The sequence below is a fragment of the Hevea brasiliensis genome, chromosome 16 (genome assembly GCF_030052815.1).
Source record: "Hevea brasiliensis isolate MT/VB/25A 57/8 chromosome 16, ASM3005281v1, whole genome shotgun sequence".
NCBI classification, from domain to species: domain Eukaryota; kingdom Viridiplantae; phylum Streptophyta; class Magnoliopsida; order Malpighiales; family Euphorbiaceae; genus Hevea; species Hevea brasiliensis.
This window is the reverse complement of record NC_079508.1, coordinates 60,083,407-60,104,970: the sequence shown is the minus strand read 5'-3', so window position 1 is coordinate 60,104,970 and position 21,564 is coordinate 60,083,407. Positions and strand designations below refer to the sequence as shown.

General features: G+C 36.6%; 5 protein-coding genes across 5 annotated transcripts; 4 read left to right on the top strand and 1 right to left on the bottom strand.

The window, feature by feature from the left end:
* Positions 1 to 4,194: 4,194 nt before the first annotated feature.
* LOC110663481 (uncharacterized) lies at positions 4,195 to 9,600 on the top strand. Its single transcript, XM_021822796.2, has 4 exons — positions 4,195 to 4,518; positions 5,768 to 7,643; positions 8,079 to 8,615; positions 8,725 to 9,600. Exons 2-4 carry the CDS (start codon positions 7,440 to 7,442, stop codon positions 8,824 to 8,826), a joined length of 843 nt encoding a protein of 280 aa, XP_021678488.2. The 5' UTR covers positions 4,195 to 4,518; positions 5,768 to 7,439; the 3' UTR covers positions 8,827 to 9,600.
* Positions 9,601 to 9,740: 140 nt separating this feature from the next.
* Positions 9,741 to 10,544, top strand: LOC110663480 (AT-hook motif nuclear-localized protein 16). The gene has a single exon (XM_021822795.2). The coding sequence runs from the start codon at positions 9,741 to 9,743 to the stop codon at positions 10,542 to 10,544; it is 804 nt and encodes a 267-aa protein (XP_021678487.2).
* Positions 10,545 to 10,622: 78 nt separating this feature from the next.
* Positions 10,623 to 12,418, bottom strand: LOC110663479 (pentatricopeptide repeat-containing protein At2g42920, chloroplastic). The gene has a single exon (XM_021822794.2). The coding sequence runs from the start codon at positions 12,367 to 12,369 to the stop codon at positions 10,765 to 10,767; it is 1,605 nt and encodes a 534-aa protein (XP_021678486.2). The 5' UTR covers positions 12,370 to 12,418; the 3' UTR covers positions 10,623 to 10,764.
* A 148-nt stretch (positions 12,419 to 12,566) lies between these two features.
* Positions 12,567 to 16,857, top strand: LOC110663478 (conserved oligomeric Golgi complex subunit 5). The gene is made up of 3 exons (XM_021822793.2): positions 12,567 to 13,763; positions 14,654 to 15,127; positions 15,638 to 16,857. Exons 1-3 carry the CDS (start codon positions 12,651 to 12,653, stop codon positions 16,577 to 16,579), a joined length of 2,529 nt encoding a protein of 842 aa, XP_021678485.2. The 5' UTR covers positions 12,567 to 12,650; the 3' UTR covers positions 16,580 to 16,857.
* Positions 16,858 to 17,676: 819 nt separating this feature from the next.
* LOC110663477 (GDSL esterase/lipase At4g10955-like) lies at positions 17,677 to 20,547 on the top strand. The gene is made up of 2 exons (XM_021822791.2): positions 17,677 to 17,935; positions 19,352 to 20,547. Exons 1-2 carry the CDS (start codon positions 17,763 to 17,765, stop codon positions 20,367 to 20,369), a joined length of 1,191 nt encoding a protein of 396 aa, XP_021678483.2. The 5' UTR covers positions 17,677 to 17,762; the 3' UTR covers positions 20,370 to 20,547.
* The last annotated feature ends 1,017 nt before the right edge of the window (positions 20,548 to 21,564 follow it).

The following is a 21,564-nucleotide window of genomic DNA, read 5'->3' as shown; positions in this document are numbered from 1 at the left end:
CACCCCGACCACGGCCACGCCTTGCCAGCCAGTAGTGCGTGCGCCAAAAAAGCGCCTGAAATGCCCCCTGCGCGCGCGCCCGCCGCTTCAGCTTCCCCGGCCAAATCCGGCCGATCCGGCCACCGATTGGACCGGGTCTTGTGTCCAAAATCATCTACTCGGCGAGAGCTTTCCATAGACACCAAGAACGCCAAAATTCATCGAGCGGATTGTCCGATTTTTGCTCGGGAAGATTTTAGCCCATTTCGACTTTTGGGCTAGATTTCTCGAAAACCGTGAATCCCACAAGGAAACCGAGGCCACCAGCACGCTCCATTCGTCGAGAGCTTCGCAACGACATAAATTTCGAATTTTTCCGACACCGTTTTTCGGTGGGTCCCACGGAACTTCGCAGTGTATTTTCGACCATTAAATGAGCTTAGAAAATTCTGAAAAATTTATGTACTAACCCCCGTGTTATGGGCTTCGTGTAGGTATCCTCGATTCGCGGAAATTCGACAGTTGACCGGGTCTGCAAATTTCGGGCCAGACAAACCCGTTACCGGAAAAGTCTCCGAATTGGACCGAGGTTTTGGCTAGCCCCCCATTGTCAGACGTCCCGAGCGCGTTCCCGAAGTCGGAATCGGCAAAGGTAAACCCGAACCTTGTTTTTTCATAATTTTCTAGTGCTTAAATAGGATTAAAAATCCATAAAATATTCGTGGTAGCTTAGAAAATTACGATTCTTTTTGCAATAGCTTAGTAATATTGCTAAGGACCGCGGGGCAAAGTTTTATAATTTTTAGAGCTTGTTTGGGCAGTTTTTGCAAAAATGATCAATAATAAGGACTAAATTGAAATTTTGCTTATTGTGATGGATGATTGATTTGATGGGCCCAGGAGGGGCTGTGTGATATGATTGAACTGTTGATATATGGATTGTGAATATAGAAGTGCGTTTTTTTGCCCTTTTGCAGGTTGGGTAGGTCCTAGGTATAGGTGAGACTCTGCGGATTTTCTACGACTTAGGACGACTTGATCTTTATCTTTGTTTGGATTGAGTCAAATTTATTAAATAGATGTAATGTAATTTTCATGTGAGCCGGGACAGACTTCTTCATCCTCCCAGACGGCACAGTAATTTGTCGTCAAGTTTGTGAGTAAAATATTAATTTTAATTGTAATTTCGATATTATTATATGTTCAGCATGCCCATGCATCACTTATATGCATATATTTATGTAGTTAAACTCTAGGCACGAATTATGTTGCATTCATAACTGTTAATGTGCCATGAGTGTTGTTGTGGTAATTTGGAGCAGTGTGCGTGCGTTGGCGTGCGTGTGATGTGGTGTGGACTATGGATAGGACGGGGTAGTCACGGCTTGAGTTCTTCGCTGGGACCCGTTCCTTCGAGGGGTAGTTACGGCTTGAGTTCTTCGCTAGGACCCTCGATTTGGTTTATTAAGCGAAAGTCCGGCTTGAGTTCTTCGCTGGCACCAAGTTGGATTTAAGAGAGCTGTATAGAGGATCAGCTCCCAATATATTATGATTGATGCTACAGGGTGTGTGAGTGCTCCAAATTACCTTTTTGATGCTATGATGTGAATATGATGTTGATGTTGCATTTCACTCTACAGGCTGCATTAGTTACAGATAGTTATAGAGATTATGGTTAAAATTGATATTTTACTCTCTGAGTCGAACGCTCACTCCTGTTCAAAAATTTTTACAGGCCACAGGAGGATATTTTGTTCTGAGTTAACCTACCTTTCTACTTCGCAGGTTGTTTATTAATATTTGTGTAATTTTAATTACTCCTAGAATTTCCGCATGTGTTAGTAGTAATTATTTGAATTTGGTCTGTAATATTATTATCATGTTGGACCTGTAAACTTAATATTTTAAGTCTGTTTTGATGGATTGGATGAGGGAGCTGAGCTCCCATTTATTATTATGTTGATGAGTATGTGGAGGGTGAGCTGAGCTCCCCAATGGATTGTTTATTGTGTTTATAGGTCGGGTGAGTCAAAAACTCCCCGTTGGTAAGTCCATTTTATGGCCGGATTCTGTCCGTTTGTTTTCTTGAAATTGGGCCCAAATGGGCCTCAGCATTGGGTAAATGAACAGTTAGGCTTACTACGGGCCTCGGGGGTTTTAGGCTGGCCCAGGTCCTAGTGCCGGTCCGGCCCATAGGTTGGGTCGTGACAACTACAACTTTTCTTAAATTTTTTTAATTATTTATTTTTTAATTTTAATATTTTATTTCATTAAATTTTAATTTAATTTTAAATTAAAAAATAATATTTATAATAAAAATATTATAATATATAATATTAAAAATTATGACTTTATTTATTAAAATAATATTTTTAATTTATTTGAATTATAAAATAAAATAATTAAATAAATTAAAAATATTATTTTAATAAATAAAATCAAAATATTTAATAGTATATATTATAATATTTTTATTATAAATATTATTTTTTAATTTAAAATTAAATTAAAATTTCTTTTTAATTATAAAATAAAATAAATAAATAATTAATTATTTTATTTTATATTTCAAATAAATTAAAAATATTATTTTAATAAATAAAGTCATAATATTTAATATTATATATTATAATATTTTTATTATAAATATTATTTTTTAATTTAAAATTAAATTAAAATTTAATAAAATAAAAAATTAAAATTAAAAAATAAATAATTAAAAAATTTTAAAAAAGTTGAACGCTAGTCCAACTTTTTTTTAATTTTAATTATTTTATTTTATATTTTAAATAAATTAAAAATATTATTTTAATAAATAAAATTATAATATTTAATATTATATATTATAATATTTTTATTATAAATATTATTTTTTAATTTAAAATTAAATTAAAATTTAATAAAATAAAAAATTAAAATTAAAAAATAAATAATTAAAAAATTAAAAAAAATTATACGCTACTTATAGTTGTGTCCAACCTTTTTTTTAATTATTTTATTTTATATTTTAAATAAATTAAAAATATTATTTTAATAAATAAAGTTATAATAATTAATATTATATATTATAATATTTTTATTATAATTTTTTTTATTTTTTAATAAAATAAAAAATTAATTATTTAAAATTAATTATTATAATTTTATTTATTAAAATAATATTTTTAATTTATTTATTAAAATTATCCATTTGGACGTTAAGAAGAATAGTGTTCCACCCATTCTACAACGTCTCGCTCATTTAACCCGCACGCTATTAAATATAATGTCCCAACTAAAGACGCTATTTTAACTCGTTCTATATTTTCAACACACCCTACTTTCATAATTTTTTAATTTTTAATTATTTTGTCATACTTTCCTTACACGACACACTCCTACAGTAATTAACCCCCTTTCTTAAGGTCCTTTCTTTTTCTGTTGTAATTTCTCTGGTATTTGGAATTTTGGTTTCTTTTTCCGTTTCTGAGATCTCAGTTTACCTTTCAGAATTATTTTCTGAGATTAAAAAAAATTGCTTCCTCCTTTGTTACATTATGTTTGTTTTCCAAGAAAACTGTGGAATAACGTAATACATTTTTCATAAGGATTTTGTTTCGCCAAAAGTTTTTTTTGTTTGGGCAGCGGTTCAATTTTATGGCTTTTTCCCCATTCTGTTTCTTAGAATGTAAGACGTTTTAGAAAATTTTGATCTTGTGATTCCTCTTGTTATGCATAATGCAGTTTTCTTTGATTGCCTAGAAAGATTGAAGAAGCAAATGAAGGAAAACTTTTATGATTTGTTATTCCACAATTGTGCACCAACTCTCCAAACTTAAGGATTGAAAAATTTAGCCCTTAAAGTTGCTATTATCTAATTAATATTTTTAGTCACTGCCAAAGGTATCTAGTTCGCTGCCAATTCAATTTCTTTTTAAATGTATTTTCTTTCGGAGTAGAAATATTTAGCCATTTTTTCTTTAGTTGGTTGGGTCAGTTTTGTCACTATGCCGCCCTTTGACAGTTTCGTCTTAAAAGTAGTATTTTTAAATCGTGTAGATATTTTTCATGAAGTGAAGAGCAAACGTGAAAGAAGAAAATAGGTACTCTTTGAAAACAGCTGCTTAGTTCTATTTTCCCCCTCTTTTTTTTTTCTTTTTTTTTTTTCTGATTTAGGTTTTAGTTTTTTCTTTTTTCCATTTTATTTGATTTCTATAGATGAAAGAGACACAAGAATCAAAGGCTTGGGATTGTAATAATGATTATCATGGAGTTAAAGTTAGCGCTGAATATATTGGTGGACATGCATCATCTAAAATCAGCTACAATGGTGTGTTTATCTTACTGTAAATTGTGAAACACTTGTCTGGTCGATGGAGTGGTGATGTTGAGTTGGATTTCAATGTTGTATATTCTTACTACCTGAACTTGTGTCCTCCTGGCAGACCTTGATAAAGTTGTATACATGAGAGAGAATCTGTCTGCTGCTTCTTCAATAACTTCTTCGTCACATTTGACTTATCGTGTGAAAACTTCAAATGAGCAGCCTTCATTTCATAGGTTAGTTCTAACAATAATCCATGTTGATTTTTGTCTGTACGCGTCTAACATAATCACTCTTTAAAATTATAGAATAAACCTAATGAAAACTCCAGATTTCTACTTGGTTAAAATGTATGCGTGCTTTAAAGTTTTCAATTTTAATTTCTTGTTTCGATGCTGTTAAAAGCACCAAAGGTCCTTCAAGAAGGCACATTTTTGAAAAACATATGTATAATAGTTGTATGAGAAAAGGCTAATTAAACCTTTAATATTATTAATCTATTTAGCCTCTTAGCTATTGCATGCACTCAGTGCAAATCCTGTATAGGTCACTTAAATTTCTTAAAAAAAAAAACTATCTGATAATAAAATAGCATGCAAAACAATAAAGTAAAATACTATGAAATCATCTGTAATCTAAACATGGCATTTTATAAGCGTATTTGCCAAATATTCTTGATCATTTAGTAGTATAAGGTGCAAGGTTTTGTACTCTACCATCATGTTTCATAAGCATTAGAACATATGGTATGCATCACTCCAACCAAAAGAAATTGAACAAGTATCAACGAGAGGCATCCTTTTTTTGTGCTTAATGCTCCTAGACAAGGCACATATTAGTGCATCTCACCTAAGGGCTGAAAATACTTCAACCTTGGCACCTAAAACATCGTGTACAAGGCATACTTTTAACATAACCTTCTTTGTGAAGTGAGTCTATTATGTGCACATGTGCATGGGTGCAAGTTTATGTTTTTTCCGAATTTACTTTTGGGGTTTGGTTGGGTTAACAGTTGTGGATGGGCAAAGAGTACGCTGTGGTGGTGGCGTAAATTTTTTTAGGATGCATTTTTTGTGGAATAAATTAGCTATTTTAGCCATTGTATTCAATCATTAGTGTCAATGAACAAGTTGCTTAGCTTTATGCACATATATATATGCCCTGATTTATTCTTATAATTTTGTTTAGTGCCTTAAAATGAATCTGTGAATTTGGAACATGGAAGCTCTATTAAGGCTGTAGATGCATAATCATGTGTTTTCGTGCTTAATTTCTTGCATAGTATTACATGCATGCATATGAACATGCAGATGGATGTGTTCAAGATATTTTCATCTGTTTTCTTGCTCATTACATTTTTCAAATATTTTATGAGCCCATTTGGGATTAAGGCTGAGACTTGATTTTGAATAGTTTAATGGTTTATTATTTTTTATTGAATCCATGTTATTCATTTTGATTGACCTGAAAATTCTACTGCAGCAGTTCTTTTAATGCTGATAATGTAAGGCAAACTTTTGGAAGTGGTGGTTCCATCTGTTCATCTGAAAAAACATCTGGAGGATCTCAAGCTGCTTTGGTTAGGGGTCCTTGTGGGCATGTTTCAATGGCTGACATTATTATGATGGGTAGGCCACACACCTGGGGTTCATACATGGCAGAGGAGACATCTAATACACCTGAAAATATGGCTGCACGAGACTCATTGTGTTGTTGTCTTAAACCTTCCCATGATTCTTCACCATCTCCAGGTCCACTAGAAATGCACCAAGATCTGCAATGTACACATCCTGCTAATGTATCAGACACTTTTCATCAATCTGGCACCACTTCTAGCCAGCACAATTATGATGATGAATGGCTTGTGATCGAGCAACAGGCAGCTGTGAGTAGGTCATCTATCTTAAATAGTTCAACTACCTCTGGCATGGGGATTGTCCCTAATCAATCTCACTTGTTTGATGATGGTTCAAATTGCCTAAAAACTGCCAATCAGAGGTCAAAGTATCAGAGAGGAATGTTGCTAGCAAAAATCTTGATTCAAATTGTGTCGAATTTGATTCTGCATCTATTGGACAGGAAAATACAAATAGAGTTGGAGGTGCATCTGACTCCAATGATTGTTCATTTAAGGATATAATTTCCTATGATTCTCGTAAGTCCCTGAATGAACTTCTTCATGAAGGCAACTTTCACCATATTTTATTGCTTCATGTCATTGTGGATTTGAACAAGAGAATTTGAGAAATGAAGTAATTCTAACAATCTTTTACATACCTCAAAAAATTGTTGGGTATTATGAGATCTCAGACCTCAGGCAACATGCATCTACCAATTTACTGATGCATTAAAATATATCTTAAAATATGCTGTTGTTATTTTCCAGGAAGAGATTTATGTTCTGTCAACAGCGTGTCCTTACCATTCATTCCTATTTTGTTGTCCCCCAATTTTAGGAAGAGAAAGCTGCGCTCATTTATCTTTTGCAAGTGGCTCTGTACCTTTGAATGACAAAGTATCATCCACTGTTGCAATCTTGCACCAGCTGAGTCCGGAGAAAGAGGCCAAATTAGTGCCACTATTAGAGGATGACTGTCCAGTGGTGTTTCCAAATGATATGCAAACCTTAGCTGCTGAATGCCCACATTTGACTTTTGGTACATATAATTCTGGTGTGCATGCTAATATTTCTGGGCCATTGGCCTCTAACCCCTCAAAAACTAACTTGAAGGAGGTGTCTGCAGTGATCGATGGGTCATCTTCTGTTGGCTTGGAGACTAGGCATGAATATTGCATATATTACACGTCTTTTTATCATGGCTCACAGTATTTTGATTTCTTCTGTGCAGAAATTCAGGGTACTTTGGTGAGTCCCTATGCAGTGAGCAGGTTGGACATATGTCTGATACACATCGATCAACTGCAAATATTAGGAATCATAACTTGTCTGAATCTTTACACCCAGAGCTGATGAAACAAAATATTCATGAATTTAATAGTGGGCATGATTTTGTGAATAGATTCTTTCATTGATTATTGGTATTGTCTGAATATGAAATTATCAGCATTTTTGGGGTTATTTGTCAACTGACATAATGCAGGTTCAGATGTAGAAAGTGGTGCACAATACTTGAATAGGGATATTGTATCACCTAATATGGTGCACATTCTATTGCAGCAAGCGAGTTCAATTCCTGTACCAGTTGATTTATTGGCATCAGCTGTTCAATCTGTGAGAGATTCTGATTGTGCACTTTCATCTATCCCTGGAACGCGGTCATTGACCCCAAAGTGCAGTGATATTGTATCATCTGCTGGCAATTCAACCACTGGTGGCAGTTCTACCATTCCCATGACTGAGGTATGTAATAAATGATCTATTGAACTTTGATGACTTATCATATGCATTTTAAAGCTGTTGCTCATTTACATGAGGGAGAGTTACAACAACAAAAAAAAAAGTTCATTACAATGATTTCTTTCTTTTGAACCTTTGAAATTGTTTTCATGCCTAAACCAAACTCAAGATGCTTATCATAATGTTATTTGATTTCTGTAAACTGGTGCTATTTGCTTTTAGGCCATTGAGATTCTGCTTTGCAGTATTACCTGGTAATAGAAATATTAGGTTTTTGTGATCAGGCATTGGCCCCAGTCTCTTGTCAGTAAATGTAATCCAAATGTTCATGTGTCATGTGACAATGTTTTACTGCCTAAATGATAGATTTCTGATCCTATTAATTTTGAGTAACCAAAAAATTTTTTTTTTTCTTTTTTTTTTTGGGTAATAATGCAGATTCTGAGTTCTGGTGCCTTTTCCTTACCAAAGTCACGCTCATCAACTCTGCCTGGTGCGGGCCTTATTGCAGGTCTTATGCTTCCTCAGCATCTGTTGCCACATTCTCACCTTCAGAGTACCTCTACCCTTTCCTTGGAAGAAATTATCAATTTGTATGGCTACTTTGCTGTTCCTCAAACATATCCCTGCACTCCATCTGCTTTGCAGCAAGCATATCAAGATAGCAGTGTATTCCATGATCCCCTGGCAGGCGCGAAGTACAACCTTCAGCAATTAAAAGGTGTTTTACCTGGAAGTAGCTTGCCTCTTTCTAGTGCAAATATTTCCAGTTATGGAGGGTACCCTACCAACTTGTCTGGGAGGTTTCTAAATGATTTGTCGAGTACCCCTAATGTAGTTTCCGGGAATCCAGCCAATTTTTCTGAGAGCTTTGTGAATGATTTACCCACTACCCCTAATGGTTGTGCAGTTGGCAATAATGATTTTTTACATGCTCGGTACAAGCAGGGAAATAATTTTGCTATACTTCAACAGGTAAAGGTAGTAGGGTTCACTCTGATTTTGTATTAACGTTCATTATATGCTGTTGCATGCCAGTCCTTGGGGAAACTCTCTCACTTAGTGCATTACCTGCTTTACTTAGGATTATGGCCCTGGTTCAAGAACCTTATCGACCGTTCCAGACAACAGATATTACAACTTTCAAGGACAAGGCCAGCTGCTCTCTACTTATCAAAAAGGTTAACAGCTCTTCCAGAATTATGGTGCTCTAGGTTGTATAAACGTTAATCATTCTCGACAAAGAATCTCACAAGATGAACAGCGGAAAAGCCTTGGTGATTTGGTTTTTAGAAGTTCTCAAGGTCCATCGAAGCAAACACACCCATTTTGGCAGCATATCTACTCATGGTTGTAGTTGAGCATTTCTTCAACTTCGGGTGCACAGCTGCTGAGTTTTCTTTTTTGTCCTTTTCAGTAGCTGAGTTTGAAAGAGGCAAATTAGGTCGGTTTACAGTTTAATTAGAAACGCATGATGGTTTCAAGGTTTGGCTCTGCCCGATTGTACATACCTAAAAGATTAGAGACTGGCGCTGTCCCATGCCTCAATATTGTATTTTACCTTATTTCATTTTGTTGCATGACTTAGATGAGTAGCTTGCTAAAGTGAATTCCCTCAATTCCGCAAAGCAATTTGATTGGGAAAAAAAAAAGTAACTACTTACACAATCTTCTTGGTTTTTAACTGCACTAACTCAAGTCAGCCGATTTCTGTGGCTGTGCCCTTATCTGAGCATTGTAGCCATGAATGGTCTCTAATTTCTTAGAAGACATCAAGTGTTTAGGTTGGCACTGATTATTTATTGTATTCTTGAGAGAAGTAGCTGGCATTTAATTTGAAGTACAATTTTGCATTAGCAGAATATATTTATATGAGAAATTGGTAAATGCCGGGAAGGCTATTAACATGAGGTAAATGTCAGTTGGAAAGTAGGCAGTGGGAATGATGCATTAATTACTGTAATTAACAAGGTTGGTACTACTTAACCTTCTCCTAATCCCGATCATTCTTTTGGTTTCTTGCAATAAAATTATAAGCAGAAAACCTAGTACTTAAGCTCTGATGCTGAACGCAATTCCTGTGAATTTAGTCATTAACGAATGGCTGGAGGTGCAGATTTAGCAGTCCCTTCTGTTGGATCCAAAAGTATCATGGATCCAAACCAGGAATCAGACAAGAGTAATTACCGCCAATCGAGCATTGAGGCAATTCTTGTGGCTTCCAAGTTGCCAAAAGCAGTGTCACTGGTTTCGTCAGCACCTGAAGGGGAGACCATCAGGCGGCCTCGCGGGAGGCCTGCTGGATCAAAAAATAAGCCAAAACCACCCATTATTGTCACTCGAGATAGTGCAAATGCACTAAGGGCTCATGCAATGGAGGTCAGCACAGGCTGTGATGTGAGTGAGAGTTTAGCTAACTTTGCAAGGAGGAAACAGCGTGGAATGTGCGTGCTTAGTGGAAGTGGCTGTGTAACCAATGTCACTCTAAGACAACCAGCTTCATCCGGGGCCATTGTGACCCTTCATGGCCGGTTTGAGATACTCTCATTGCTTGGATCAATATTGCCACCGCCTGCTCCACCAGGGATTACAGGGCTAACTATTTACTTAGCAGGGGCTCAGGGACAGGTTGTCGGAGGGGGAGTTGTTGGAGCACTCATTGCATCTGGCCCCGTTGTGATCATGGCGGCATCTTTCATGAATGCTACTTACGATCGTTTGCCATTGGATGAGGATGAATTTGCTGCTGCCATGCAGAATCAGCATTACCAAAATGGCCGTCACCACCACCACCACCTTGATATTTCAGATCTCTATGGAGCGCCACAAAACTTGCTCACCAATTGTATGGTGCCCCCTGAGATATACTCATGGGCACCGGGACGAACCATGACAAAATCCTAACCTGATTAACGGCAAATCTATGGTATAAGCATCTCATAACAGGTCTCAGTGATGTTCAGTAGCATTGTTAGACATCTCTGAAGAACATTATCTTTATAGCTTTTAGCATGGAAACCATACAAGCGCATTTTATTTTTACAATCATATTTTCATTGAGATAGTTGATCTGCAGAACAGAACTTGTACTATTGTTCTTCCACACAATTATCAGTTTCAGAATCTATTCTGTTTCTTTTATTATCAGTTTCAGAAAATCCAACAAATAGTAGATTTCTTTGGATTTTGGATGCAGCCTCCCACCTGCTACAAATTCATGAACTTCCCCATTTACTTCAATTAAACTACATCCAGGTTCTTTCTCTATCTGCTTTTCTTTTACTGAAAGCCTTTGCTCTATTGCTTCCTCAAAATGACCAGAGGCAGCAAAGAAATTAGCCATCAGTACAAAACTTGAACTTTCACTTGGATCTAACTCTATCAAATGCTTTGCTGCCCGATTTGCCATCTCTATATTTCCATATTTGCAACAAGACCAGAGTAAAGATCCCCATATGATGGTATCTGGATCCATAGGCATACTTCTTATGAGTTCTTCTGCCTCTTCTAGGAGTCCTACTCGGCCTAGCACATCAACCATACAACTATAATGTTTTATTGATGGTTTGATCTTATATCTTTCTTTCATTAACAAGAAATAATCCTTGGCTTTATCCACCAAGCCAGAATGATTACAAGCTGTCAAGACACCGATAAAACTGACATGATCTGGTTTCAAATTTGAAGACTCAAGCAATGAAAATAATTGGAATGCTTCATTGTCTTGACCATTCATTGCTAGACCTAAAATTGTAGAATTCCAACATGATAATCCTTTCTTGGGTGCACTCTTAAACATTTGAAGAGCTTTATTAATGCTTCCACACTTGGAGTACATGTCTATAATTGCTGTAACAACAATAGCATTTAGTTCGAACTTGTTCTTTACCATATAATCATGAATCCATTCTCCTTGCCTAATTGCTCCTAAGCAAGCACAAGCATTTAACAAGCTTACCATTGTAAACTCACTAGGCTTAATCCTATCTTCTTGCATTTTATGAAAAAGCTCCAATGCCTCAATGAATCTACCATTCCTCACATAACCACTAATCACTGAATTCCAAGAAACCGTATTCCTCAATAACATGTTGTCAAATAACCTTCTTGACTCATCAACTACTCCACATTTAGCAAGTGCCATAATCATTATATTCCAAGCAACAACATCAAAATCAAAAACTCCATCAAACACCTTTCGTGCTTCACTCATGAACCCACAATTCGCATACATATGCAAGATAGTATTTCGTATAAAGGGATCATTATCAAGTCCCATTTTGATCACCATACCATGAAGTTGAGCTCCTTCACAGGCAAGATTAAGTTGAGCATAAGCCTTAAAAACTGAAGGAAAGGTCAGTCTTTGAGGTTGAATTGGGGAAGTGAGCAACATGTCAATGAATAAAAAGATTGCAATTTGCGGAGTAGAGCTCTGAGAGAAGCCTCTAATGATATTATTCCATATGAAGAGATTTGGGTTTTGAATTTGCGTAAAGACTAAGTAAGCATAGTTGATGTCACCAGCCGGAGAGGTGCAAAAGGCTAACAACCGACTAGCGGCAATAGGATGCTTGGCTAGACCAGTTTTGATGAGTTGGGCATGGAGTTTTTGGAGGTCTTTCATGGTATTACAATTTTTGTCTAGCATGGAGACGTAAGTTTGGTCTGAGATGAGCATGGAAATGGCAGTTGGTGATGGAGTAAGGGAACAACAAAAGGATACCATTTTCTCTGGTTCTCGACTTCTGTCTCCAAAGAGCGTTATCCTTCTGCAATTATTATTTATTATCAAAAGGTTTCAATGTTTTTAATTATTTAATTATGTTAATATAAATATGTAATAAAAAGTTATTAAATTTATTATATATATATATATATAAATTGGGATTGTATATAAAACTGGTGAAAATAAAAGAAGATAAGTGCAATTTATGGGGCAAATTTAAAGATTATAATTTGTGGACTGCTACTTGTAAAATGAAGCAGGGCTAAAAAGGTTGTTAAAGGATGGCTTCACCAGCAGCACTGCAAAGATCTCCACTCCCCTCCTCCGCCACTACCTCGTCTTCTGCATCCCCTCTCCAACGCCTCTCTACCTTCAAAAATCCCTCCTCTTCCTCCCATCTTCCACCTACCACCGCCGCAGCTTCCCCCTTAGACTCATTTGCCAAAGACCCTATCCTCTCCCCTTTTCTCTCCCCATCCTTCTCCTCCACTTCCTTCTCTTCTGCGGCCCTCTCTTCTGGGTCCCCGGCTTCCACTGCCGAACACCTCCACCATGCCATCCGCCTCCTCGAATCCCAACTCCGCACTGAAGTCCTATCTCGCCACACTGAACTCCTCAACCAATTATCATCTCTCAAGCATGCTGAACACGCTCTCTCCACCATTCGATCCGCCGTATCCTCCCTCCAGTCATCTGTGCGCCGCGTACGATCAGAGCTTTCCGAACCCCATAAATCCATCCAATCCAAAACCCTCCAACTCTCCAATCTCCATTGCACCACGGAGATTTTGCAACACACGATCCGTGCTCTCCGACTTTCAAAGAAGCTCCGTGATCTGATCTCGGCCTCGGAGACAGAGCCTGAGAAGCTGGATCTGGCCAAGGCAGCGCAGCTCCATTGTGAGATCTTGAATATGTGCAGTGAATATGACTTGATGGGAATCGATTGCATTGACGAAGAGCTCAATTGGGTTAAAGAAATTGGCGAAAGATTGCGAGATGAGGCAATGAAAGTTCTGGAGAGGGGAATGGAGGGATTGAATCAGGCTGAAGTTGGTACAGGATTGCAAGTGTTCTATAATTTGGGAGAGTTAAAGGTTACTGTGGAGCAGCTGGTGAATAAGTACAAGGGGATTGGGGTGAAGAGTGTGAGTGTGGCGTTGGATATGAAGGCCATTTCCTCCGGAGGTGGTTATGGACCTGGAGGGGTAAGAGGGAGCGGAACACCGCAAATTGGAGGAGGGGCGAGGGCCAGAGAAGCGATCTGGCAGAGGATGGGAACATGTATGGATAAATTGCATTCCGTTGTGGTTGCTGTTTGGCATTTGCAGAGGGTCTTGTCCAAGAAAAGAGATCCTTTTACGCATGTCTTGTTGCTTGATGAGGTTATCAAGGTGAAAGGGGCTGCATAATTTTCTTTATTTTTTTTCTGGCTTTAAACTAAATTTGATGTTCTTTTGGCTGAGAAAATCTTGGAATCGAGAGAAACTGAATTTAAAATTTGAAGCTGGAGAAACTGAGACTGTATTCAACTAAGAATGAAAGAATGGTATAGGTTATTTTAAATAAATTAAATAAATTGGGATAGATCAGAGAGGAATAGTGCTGCATAACACTTTTCTATTAAATTGGGATAGATCAGAGTGTGAATTTGAAGAGTACTTTTAAGCAGAAGCAACTGAAATATTAGCTTGATTTGCAGGTTCTAGGAAACCATAACCTTGCCAACATTGCTATCAATTAGGCTGCTGTAGGATAGAATTGCTAATCGTTACATATGATTGGTTGACCATTTTATTTAGTTACTAAACCTATTAAATTAATACATTGCTGTAAAAGTGTTTAAACTTGCACTTTGGAGTGCAAAGGCAGATTGCAAAAACAGGTTGCAGCCTGAAAGCACTTAGATTTTATTTTAATTAGATTAAATTTTTCATTTTCTTTGAAGCTGATATATGGGAAGATGAAGTTTTAAATTCCTGGTTTTGCAGGAGTATCAGCTACAAGCTCTGCTCTTTCATTTCAATGTTCTCTTATTTCCTTTTGAATAGTCTTGATTTGAACTCAAACTAGGTTTCTCAGCATAAAATGATGATTATGCTTTATGCTTAGAAATTTTCAGACACAATTGAAAAATGAGAACGGCTTAGGATGCTTGAGCTGTCCTCCTTAAATGTCAGTTCTCCATGTGATTAAGCTGACGTTTTGGGTAATTTTAATTGCTATCTTGATTTTCTGCTATTTCACTTTCTCTTTCTGCTTACATCAGCTTTTATTCACTTAGGAAGGTGATTCCATGTTGACTGATCGAGTTTGGGAGGCACTTGTGAAGGCTTTTGCAAGCCAAATGAAGTCTGCTTTCACTGCATCAAGTTTTGTTAAGGAGATATTTACTGTGGGATATCCAAAGCTCTTCTCACTGATAGAGAATCTATTAGAAAGGATCTCACGAGATACAGATGTCAAGGGAGTTTTTCCAGCCATCAGCTTGGAAGGGAAAGAAGAGATGGTTCAAGCTATTGAGATTTTCCGGACAGCTTTCTTGGCTTTGTGTTTTGGTGGCCTTTCAGATCTTGTAAATACTGTTTTCCCAGTGTCCAGCCGTGGAAGTGTTCCCACGAAAGATCAAATCTCCAGAATTATATCACGCATTCAGGAAGAAATTGAAGCTGTTCAGTTGGATGGGCGTTTAACACTTCTTTTATTGCGTGAAATTGGCAAGGTTTTGCTTCTGCTTGCAGAACGAGCTGAATACCAGGTATTCTGGCAGAAAAATAAGATACTCCTTTTTATTTTCTTTTTTCCTTTTTCCCCCCTTCTCTTTATTGTTTGTTGTCATTTATAGGGATCTCTTGGGCTGTGTGTGTGCAGTTGTTCCTCATATGCACACAGATAATTCACTTGCATATGCTATTGAGAACATTACCATTTAGGACTATTCCATGCTTTGTTCTACCCTTTTCTTTTCTGGTGATATCACTGCATAACACCTTTCTATTAAAATTATTATCCTGTTATTCTTGCTGTTACATTTTCTATCATTTCATTACACACCTACCTTCATTTGTTACCATAATCCAAAGGATGGCCAGCTTCTGATGCAATATAGATGGGTGCTTGGAAGTTGGAAGTCCAGTGTCAAGAATCTCTGGTCCTATCTTTTTGTCACAATACTTGCACAATGCACTAATATGATGTCAAACTTCTGTTTTATCCTGTTATAGCATTCACTGTGCATTCATTTCTACAAATGGCATCTGAATGGCAGATTTCTGCTGGTCATGAGGCTCGACAAATTGCGGGTCTTGCAACTCCAGCACAAGTCAAGAACTTTGCGTTATGTCAGCATCTGCAAGAAGTTCATACACGCATATCATCTATGATTGTTGGACTGCCTGCTATTGCTGCAGACGTGTTATCTCCCTCACTGGGTGCAATTTATGGGGTCGCTCGTGAGTCAGTCACACCTTTGTTCAAAGCAATGGTTGACTGTCTGGAGTCTTGCATCTTGCAAATTCATGAACAGAACTTCGGTGTTCTTGGCATGGATGCTGCAATGGACAACAATGCTTCCCCTTACATGGAGGAGTTGCAGAAGTGCATTCTTCACTTTCGTACTGAGTTCTTGTGTCGGCTTTTACCTTCTTCTGCAAATCCTACAACTGCAGGAGCAGAAACTATATGCACCCAGCTTGTCAGAAGCATGGCATCACGGGTTTTGACATTCTTTATCAGGCATGCTTCTCTTGTACGACCCCTTTCAGAATCAGGTAAACTCAGAATGGCTAGAGACATGGCTGAGCTGGAGTTAGCTGTAGGCCAAAACTTGTTCCCAGTTGAACAACTTGGTCCACCCTACCGGGCCCTACGAGCATTTCGGCCTCTTATTTTCTTGGAGACATCTCAACTGGAAGCTTCCCCACTTCTTCAAGATCTGCCACCAAGTGTCATACTGCACCACCTTTACTCCCGAGGCCCTGATGAATTACAGTCTCCGCTGCAAAGAAACAAACTTACACCTTTGCAGTATTCATTGTGGTTAGATTCTCAAGGAGAGGATCAGATTTGGAAAGGTATTAAAGCCACACTTGATGATTATGCTGTGAAGGTTAGATCAAGGGGAGACAAGGAATTTAGCCCTGTATACCCCCTTATGCTTCGGTTAGGATCCTCTTTGACGGAGAATGCTCCTGTGTCCCAAAAGCCTTAAATTCCGGTACATCTCTTGGAAGCCCCAAAACTTTAAACCCTTGTCTGAGGATTTTCGCCTGTCATACGTGTACAGGAGTGTCATGCGGAAGCTACACAGAGAATTGAGCTAATTTTCCTTTTTAAGGAATGCGTTTTTTTGGGTTTCAGTTTTGTATTCATCTTTGTATTTTTTAAGTATTTCTTCAGCGTGTATCCCTCTAATTATAGAATTCTGATAATTTACAAAATTCTCTTACAAGGTTTGTCAAAATAACACAAGTTAGAACATTTTTTGAATTCTCAGTAAATAAAACTAATGAGAAGAATATGTTATCTTTCACACGTGGACCAAGGAATTGTTCTGAAGAGATGCAAAAGTTCCAGTAGTCACAATCGTAAGGAGAAGAACATCAAAACTTAATTAAGATATCCACCTTCTCAATGACAGAACTTCTGAAGAATCAGGAGCAAGAAATCCCAGCAAGTAGATTGGAATGCACTTCATGTATTCACAGGGAACGTAGTCTTCATCTAGAAGGATAACCGAGGGTTTGATCAAAATAATTGGGCAGTCTTGTAGAAAACCATTGAACTCATCATCCCAGAAAACTCGACTTTGCTGTTGAGCTCTTTAACAGAGAAACCTGGTATCAAGAATTGATGAATGAGTTTACCTTACAATTGAAGATGAATAGTTTACCTTATAATTGAAGTGTTCCATGTCGTTTTAGTTAGAATGGTGGATCATTGCATGAATAAACGACGGCAGAAGTTTTTCCCATTACTGTCTGCCTGCAGAAAGACGTGAAAGGAAGCATATTCCTTCCTGTCATTCACGAACCAAAGTAAATGCATGGAGTGCAAAATCTCAGTGATACTGAGAGAAATCCCATAATTGCCATTAAATAATCCAGCAGGAATTGGATTGCACCCAAATCATATGATGAAAGCAAGACTCGAGACCCTGGACAACCTGTCGTTTGTGGACATCAAACGTCTTGTCGTTTGATTATTGACTGAAATATCTGCTTAATGAGTCTTTCATTGTGAACAAAGCGACAACTTGCAACAACTTGCAAATATGACCGTTAGACTTGAAAGGCACTTTATACAGAACAAAGAATCAAAATGCCAAAAAGTCAAAAAAGTGTCCTAGTTTTTTTTCGGGGGAAAAAAAGCGTCTTTGTTGATAAGCTTAGCAAATGCAAATAAATCAAATACTATCAAACAAGAAAGGAAGACAAGATTGCAAGATGGAAAATCAAGGAGCAGAAGACGCTATGGCGGAAGAGGAAGCACACCCATATGCTTTTCACGTTTCTGGGCCTCGAAATATTGCTTCTCCCAATTGGAGAGACCTTATCAATTCCAGTTGGTTAGCATACACTTTCCCACATCGTTTTTGTTTCAAATTTCCCAATTACTTACCATTAGCTTCTAAGAATCTTGCACTAAAAAATAAGTGATTTTGAGTAGAAAAAAAAATCTGGTTTTTGGGCCACAAAATTCTTAGTATGTATATGAACAGTGGATTTGTTTAAATTTAGTATATGGGTTTCTGGGATTCGAATTCAGAACACTTTAAAAGATAAGCTGGGTTCTAGCTTAGGAAACTGGTATGTTGAATTCAATAAATTTTAACCGATCAGGGCTGGTACGTTGTAAGACCTGGGTGCTTTTATTTTATTTGATTTTTCCTGTTTATGAATTTCTTAGAACAAAAACAATGATATAAGCAAGTTAGTGAAATGCCAGCATTTAATATGTATTCTCTTTCTTATTTTTGTTTGTACTTTTAAATTTTGCACTAGTTTCAAGTTCCATTATAAATTATGCTGTGTTTTCTTTGTTTATTTTCAGAATTCATTACATACACAAACATTTGGAATTTCCTTTTGTGATTAAACAATGCAATCATCAGTATTATCTACTAGAATTATCTTTCTAATGGTCTGAAGTCAACAATGCCAGTTGATAGATAATGTCTTGCCATCGATCTCGGTTGAAATGTGTCTGAGTATACAATGGCAGACACCAGTTTCATCTCTTACATGAATATTCAACAGTTAATGAACTAGGGAGTAACATTCTGATTTCTGAAGTTTATATAATCATTCTTAGTTCGCCTTTACTATCACCCATAATCATATCTTTCAAAGATTTGCAGTAAATTGATTTTGTTCTCCTTGAGTCTTGTTTTGGTACTACTAGAATTTTTTGGTGACAGTCAGCCGGCGGAATTAGGAAATAGCAAAACCCCTTGCTAGTTCTGCTAATTTTGAATTAGGAGGATGAAAGGGTTACGTCTTTGTGAGTATGGGGTATTCATGATAGTTTAGATAGGACATCTCTCTAACATATTGGTATGCTTAATTAGCAGCTCTTGGTTCTTTTGGGCAGTAAATTTGGTTTCAATTGGTTTACTTCATGGTACCTTGTATATAAATCCACAAAAATACCCTAGTTATTGTTCTTGATATCATATAAGAAGAAGAGAAGTCATGGTTGAAATGATTTATTGATACTACAGGATTACTTTTCTTATGGAAAGTTTGATTACCTTTTTATGCCTCTTGTTTCATATTTTGTCAGTTTTGTTGGAAAGTAACGCTTGGTAATTTTCAATGAGAAGATTCTTTCATACCTACACAGATTTGCTTATATGGATGAGAAAATGCATCCGTACCCATGCAGATGTGTCCATGCATACCTATGCAGATGACAACTATACGTTGGTTGCAATATCTGATGTTTGGTCAATAACGTTAACACATATTATTCATCCATACAGGAAGAATGAGAACTACAAGAGAACTGTAATTGCCTGCTTTATTCAAGCAGTCTACTTGCTTGAGCTTGATAGACAGGAGAACAGAACAGAAGAGAATGCCCTTGCTCCAATGTGGTGGACACGCTTCAAGTACAAACTAACCCAAACATTAATTGATGAAAGAGATGGATCAATATTTGGTGCAGTGTTAGAATGGGACAGATTTGCAGCATTTGCTGATATGATACTTGTCAGACCTAGTGGAGCACCTAAAGCTGTTTTAGCACTCCGAGGAAAACTACTTAAAAGCCCAACAATCCGAAGGGATATTGAAGATGACCTTCGTTTTCTTGCTTGGGAAAGCTTGAAGGGTTCTGTTAGATTCAAATTGGCACTGGAAGCATTAAAATCAGTTGCTGAAAGCTATGGAAGCTGCAATGTATGCATTGCAGGCCATTCTTTGGGTGCTGGCTTTGCTTTCCAAGTGGGAAAAGCATTAGCTAAAGAAGGGATATATGTGGAAGCCCATTTATTCAATCCTCCCTCAATTTCTATAGCAATGAGCTTAAGGAATATTGGGGAAAAAGCTGGATCTGCTTGGAAGAAAATTAAATCTATGCTTCCTTCAAATGGTGAATCTCAGGCCACCGATGATATGGAGGACAAAGCTTCTATGGTGGGATTGAGGAATTGGGTACCCAATTTCATAGATAAAACTTCTGTGGGATTGAAAAAATGGGTACCACATTTATATGTGAACGACAGTGATTACATTTGTTGCTATTACACCAACCCTGATGGACCTGAAGATAAAAACGCTAATAAGGAGAATCTAGGTCGTGCAAATATTATAAATGGACAAGTTGCAGCAAAGTTGTTTGTCATGTCTAAGGGAAAACAAAAGTTTCTTGAGGCTCATGGCTTAGAACAATGGTGGTCTGATGATGTGCAACTTCAAATGGCTCTCCACAACAGCAAGCTGATAAGCAGGCAGCTGAAATCCTTGTATAACCTACCAGCTTCTCAACCAACACAATGACACACTAGTTGGTGGTGGTTCATTGTTTTTGCTAAATAACTCATTATACTGCCATTCTGGTGTTGGGAATTTGTATATGCTACAGATTTTGGAGAAATAGATTTCATATTCATTGTTTGTAAGATTTGCAAGAGAAGCTTTGCAGTTCATCTACTCAATAAATGTCTACTTACCTAAACTATGTTTCCTCCTCTAGCTAACCCTTATAGGCTTATGAAATTTTCTTTATTCAACTGAACATTAGATAATGTTTTTTCATTGTCTCCAGCAATTCCATTTAGGTTAAGTCATGATTGGAATGCGATTATAATTAGATGTATGGCTATGCAATGCCCAATTTATATAATTTTATCTTTATTTTAAATTTAAACAAAATTGTCATAAAAATGATATTTGAATAAATTATTAAATAATTAAATTTTAAATAATCAAACATGTAACATATATATAAAATAAATTTACTTAAAAATAATATAAATAATTTACAATATATATTGCCATGACAATTGAATAATATTTATTATTATATTTAAAAATGTTTAAAAATTTGATAAATTAATAGATAATATTTTAAATTTTAAACATATAAAATTACAGAATTCGTGATTTTAACAATTATGAAAAAATAATACCGTCTCTTCTCCTGTCATTTTGTTCATTTTATGGAATATTTTCTATATTATTAACTACTAATTCTAAATAATAAAAAGCTGCATTTGCAGCTCCAAATTCCTGGAAAAGAATACTGTAGATCAATGAGTTTCGAGTTTTCGAAGTTATAGTCCTACCTAAATTACAGGTGGCGTGGCCAATATGAGAATTCACCTTGTGCAGCGTCGAAAATGACAGAAAAGTAAATGCCTGCTCAAAGTAAATTGGCAAAATAATTTCTAAACTCTACGCGTCCCATGCATGTTGCTTGTAAAAGTAATACTCGGACTCGACTGAAATGCACAACTTTGGTATAACAAATCTTGTTATTTTTGAAGAGTCGGATTATATTATTTTTAAACGCAGTTTTTTGAGATGAAATATATATTATTTTTCTTATTTGATGCAAAAACGATTTTAAATTTCATATGGATGCACATAAAATACAATTCACCCTTTAAAACTTTGGTTAACCATTGGGGTATAAAAATTAAGTATCAACACTAATATACTTGGAATTATTAGCAAGTAAAAAAAAAAAAGG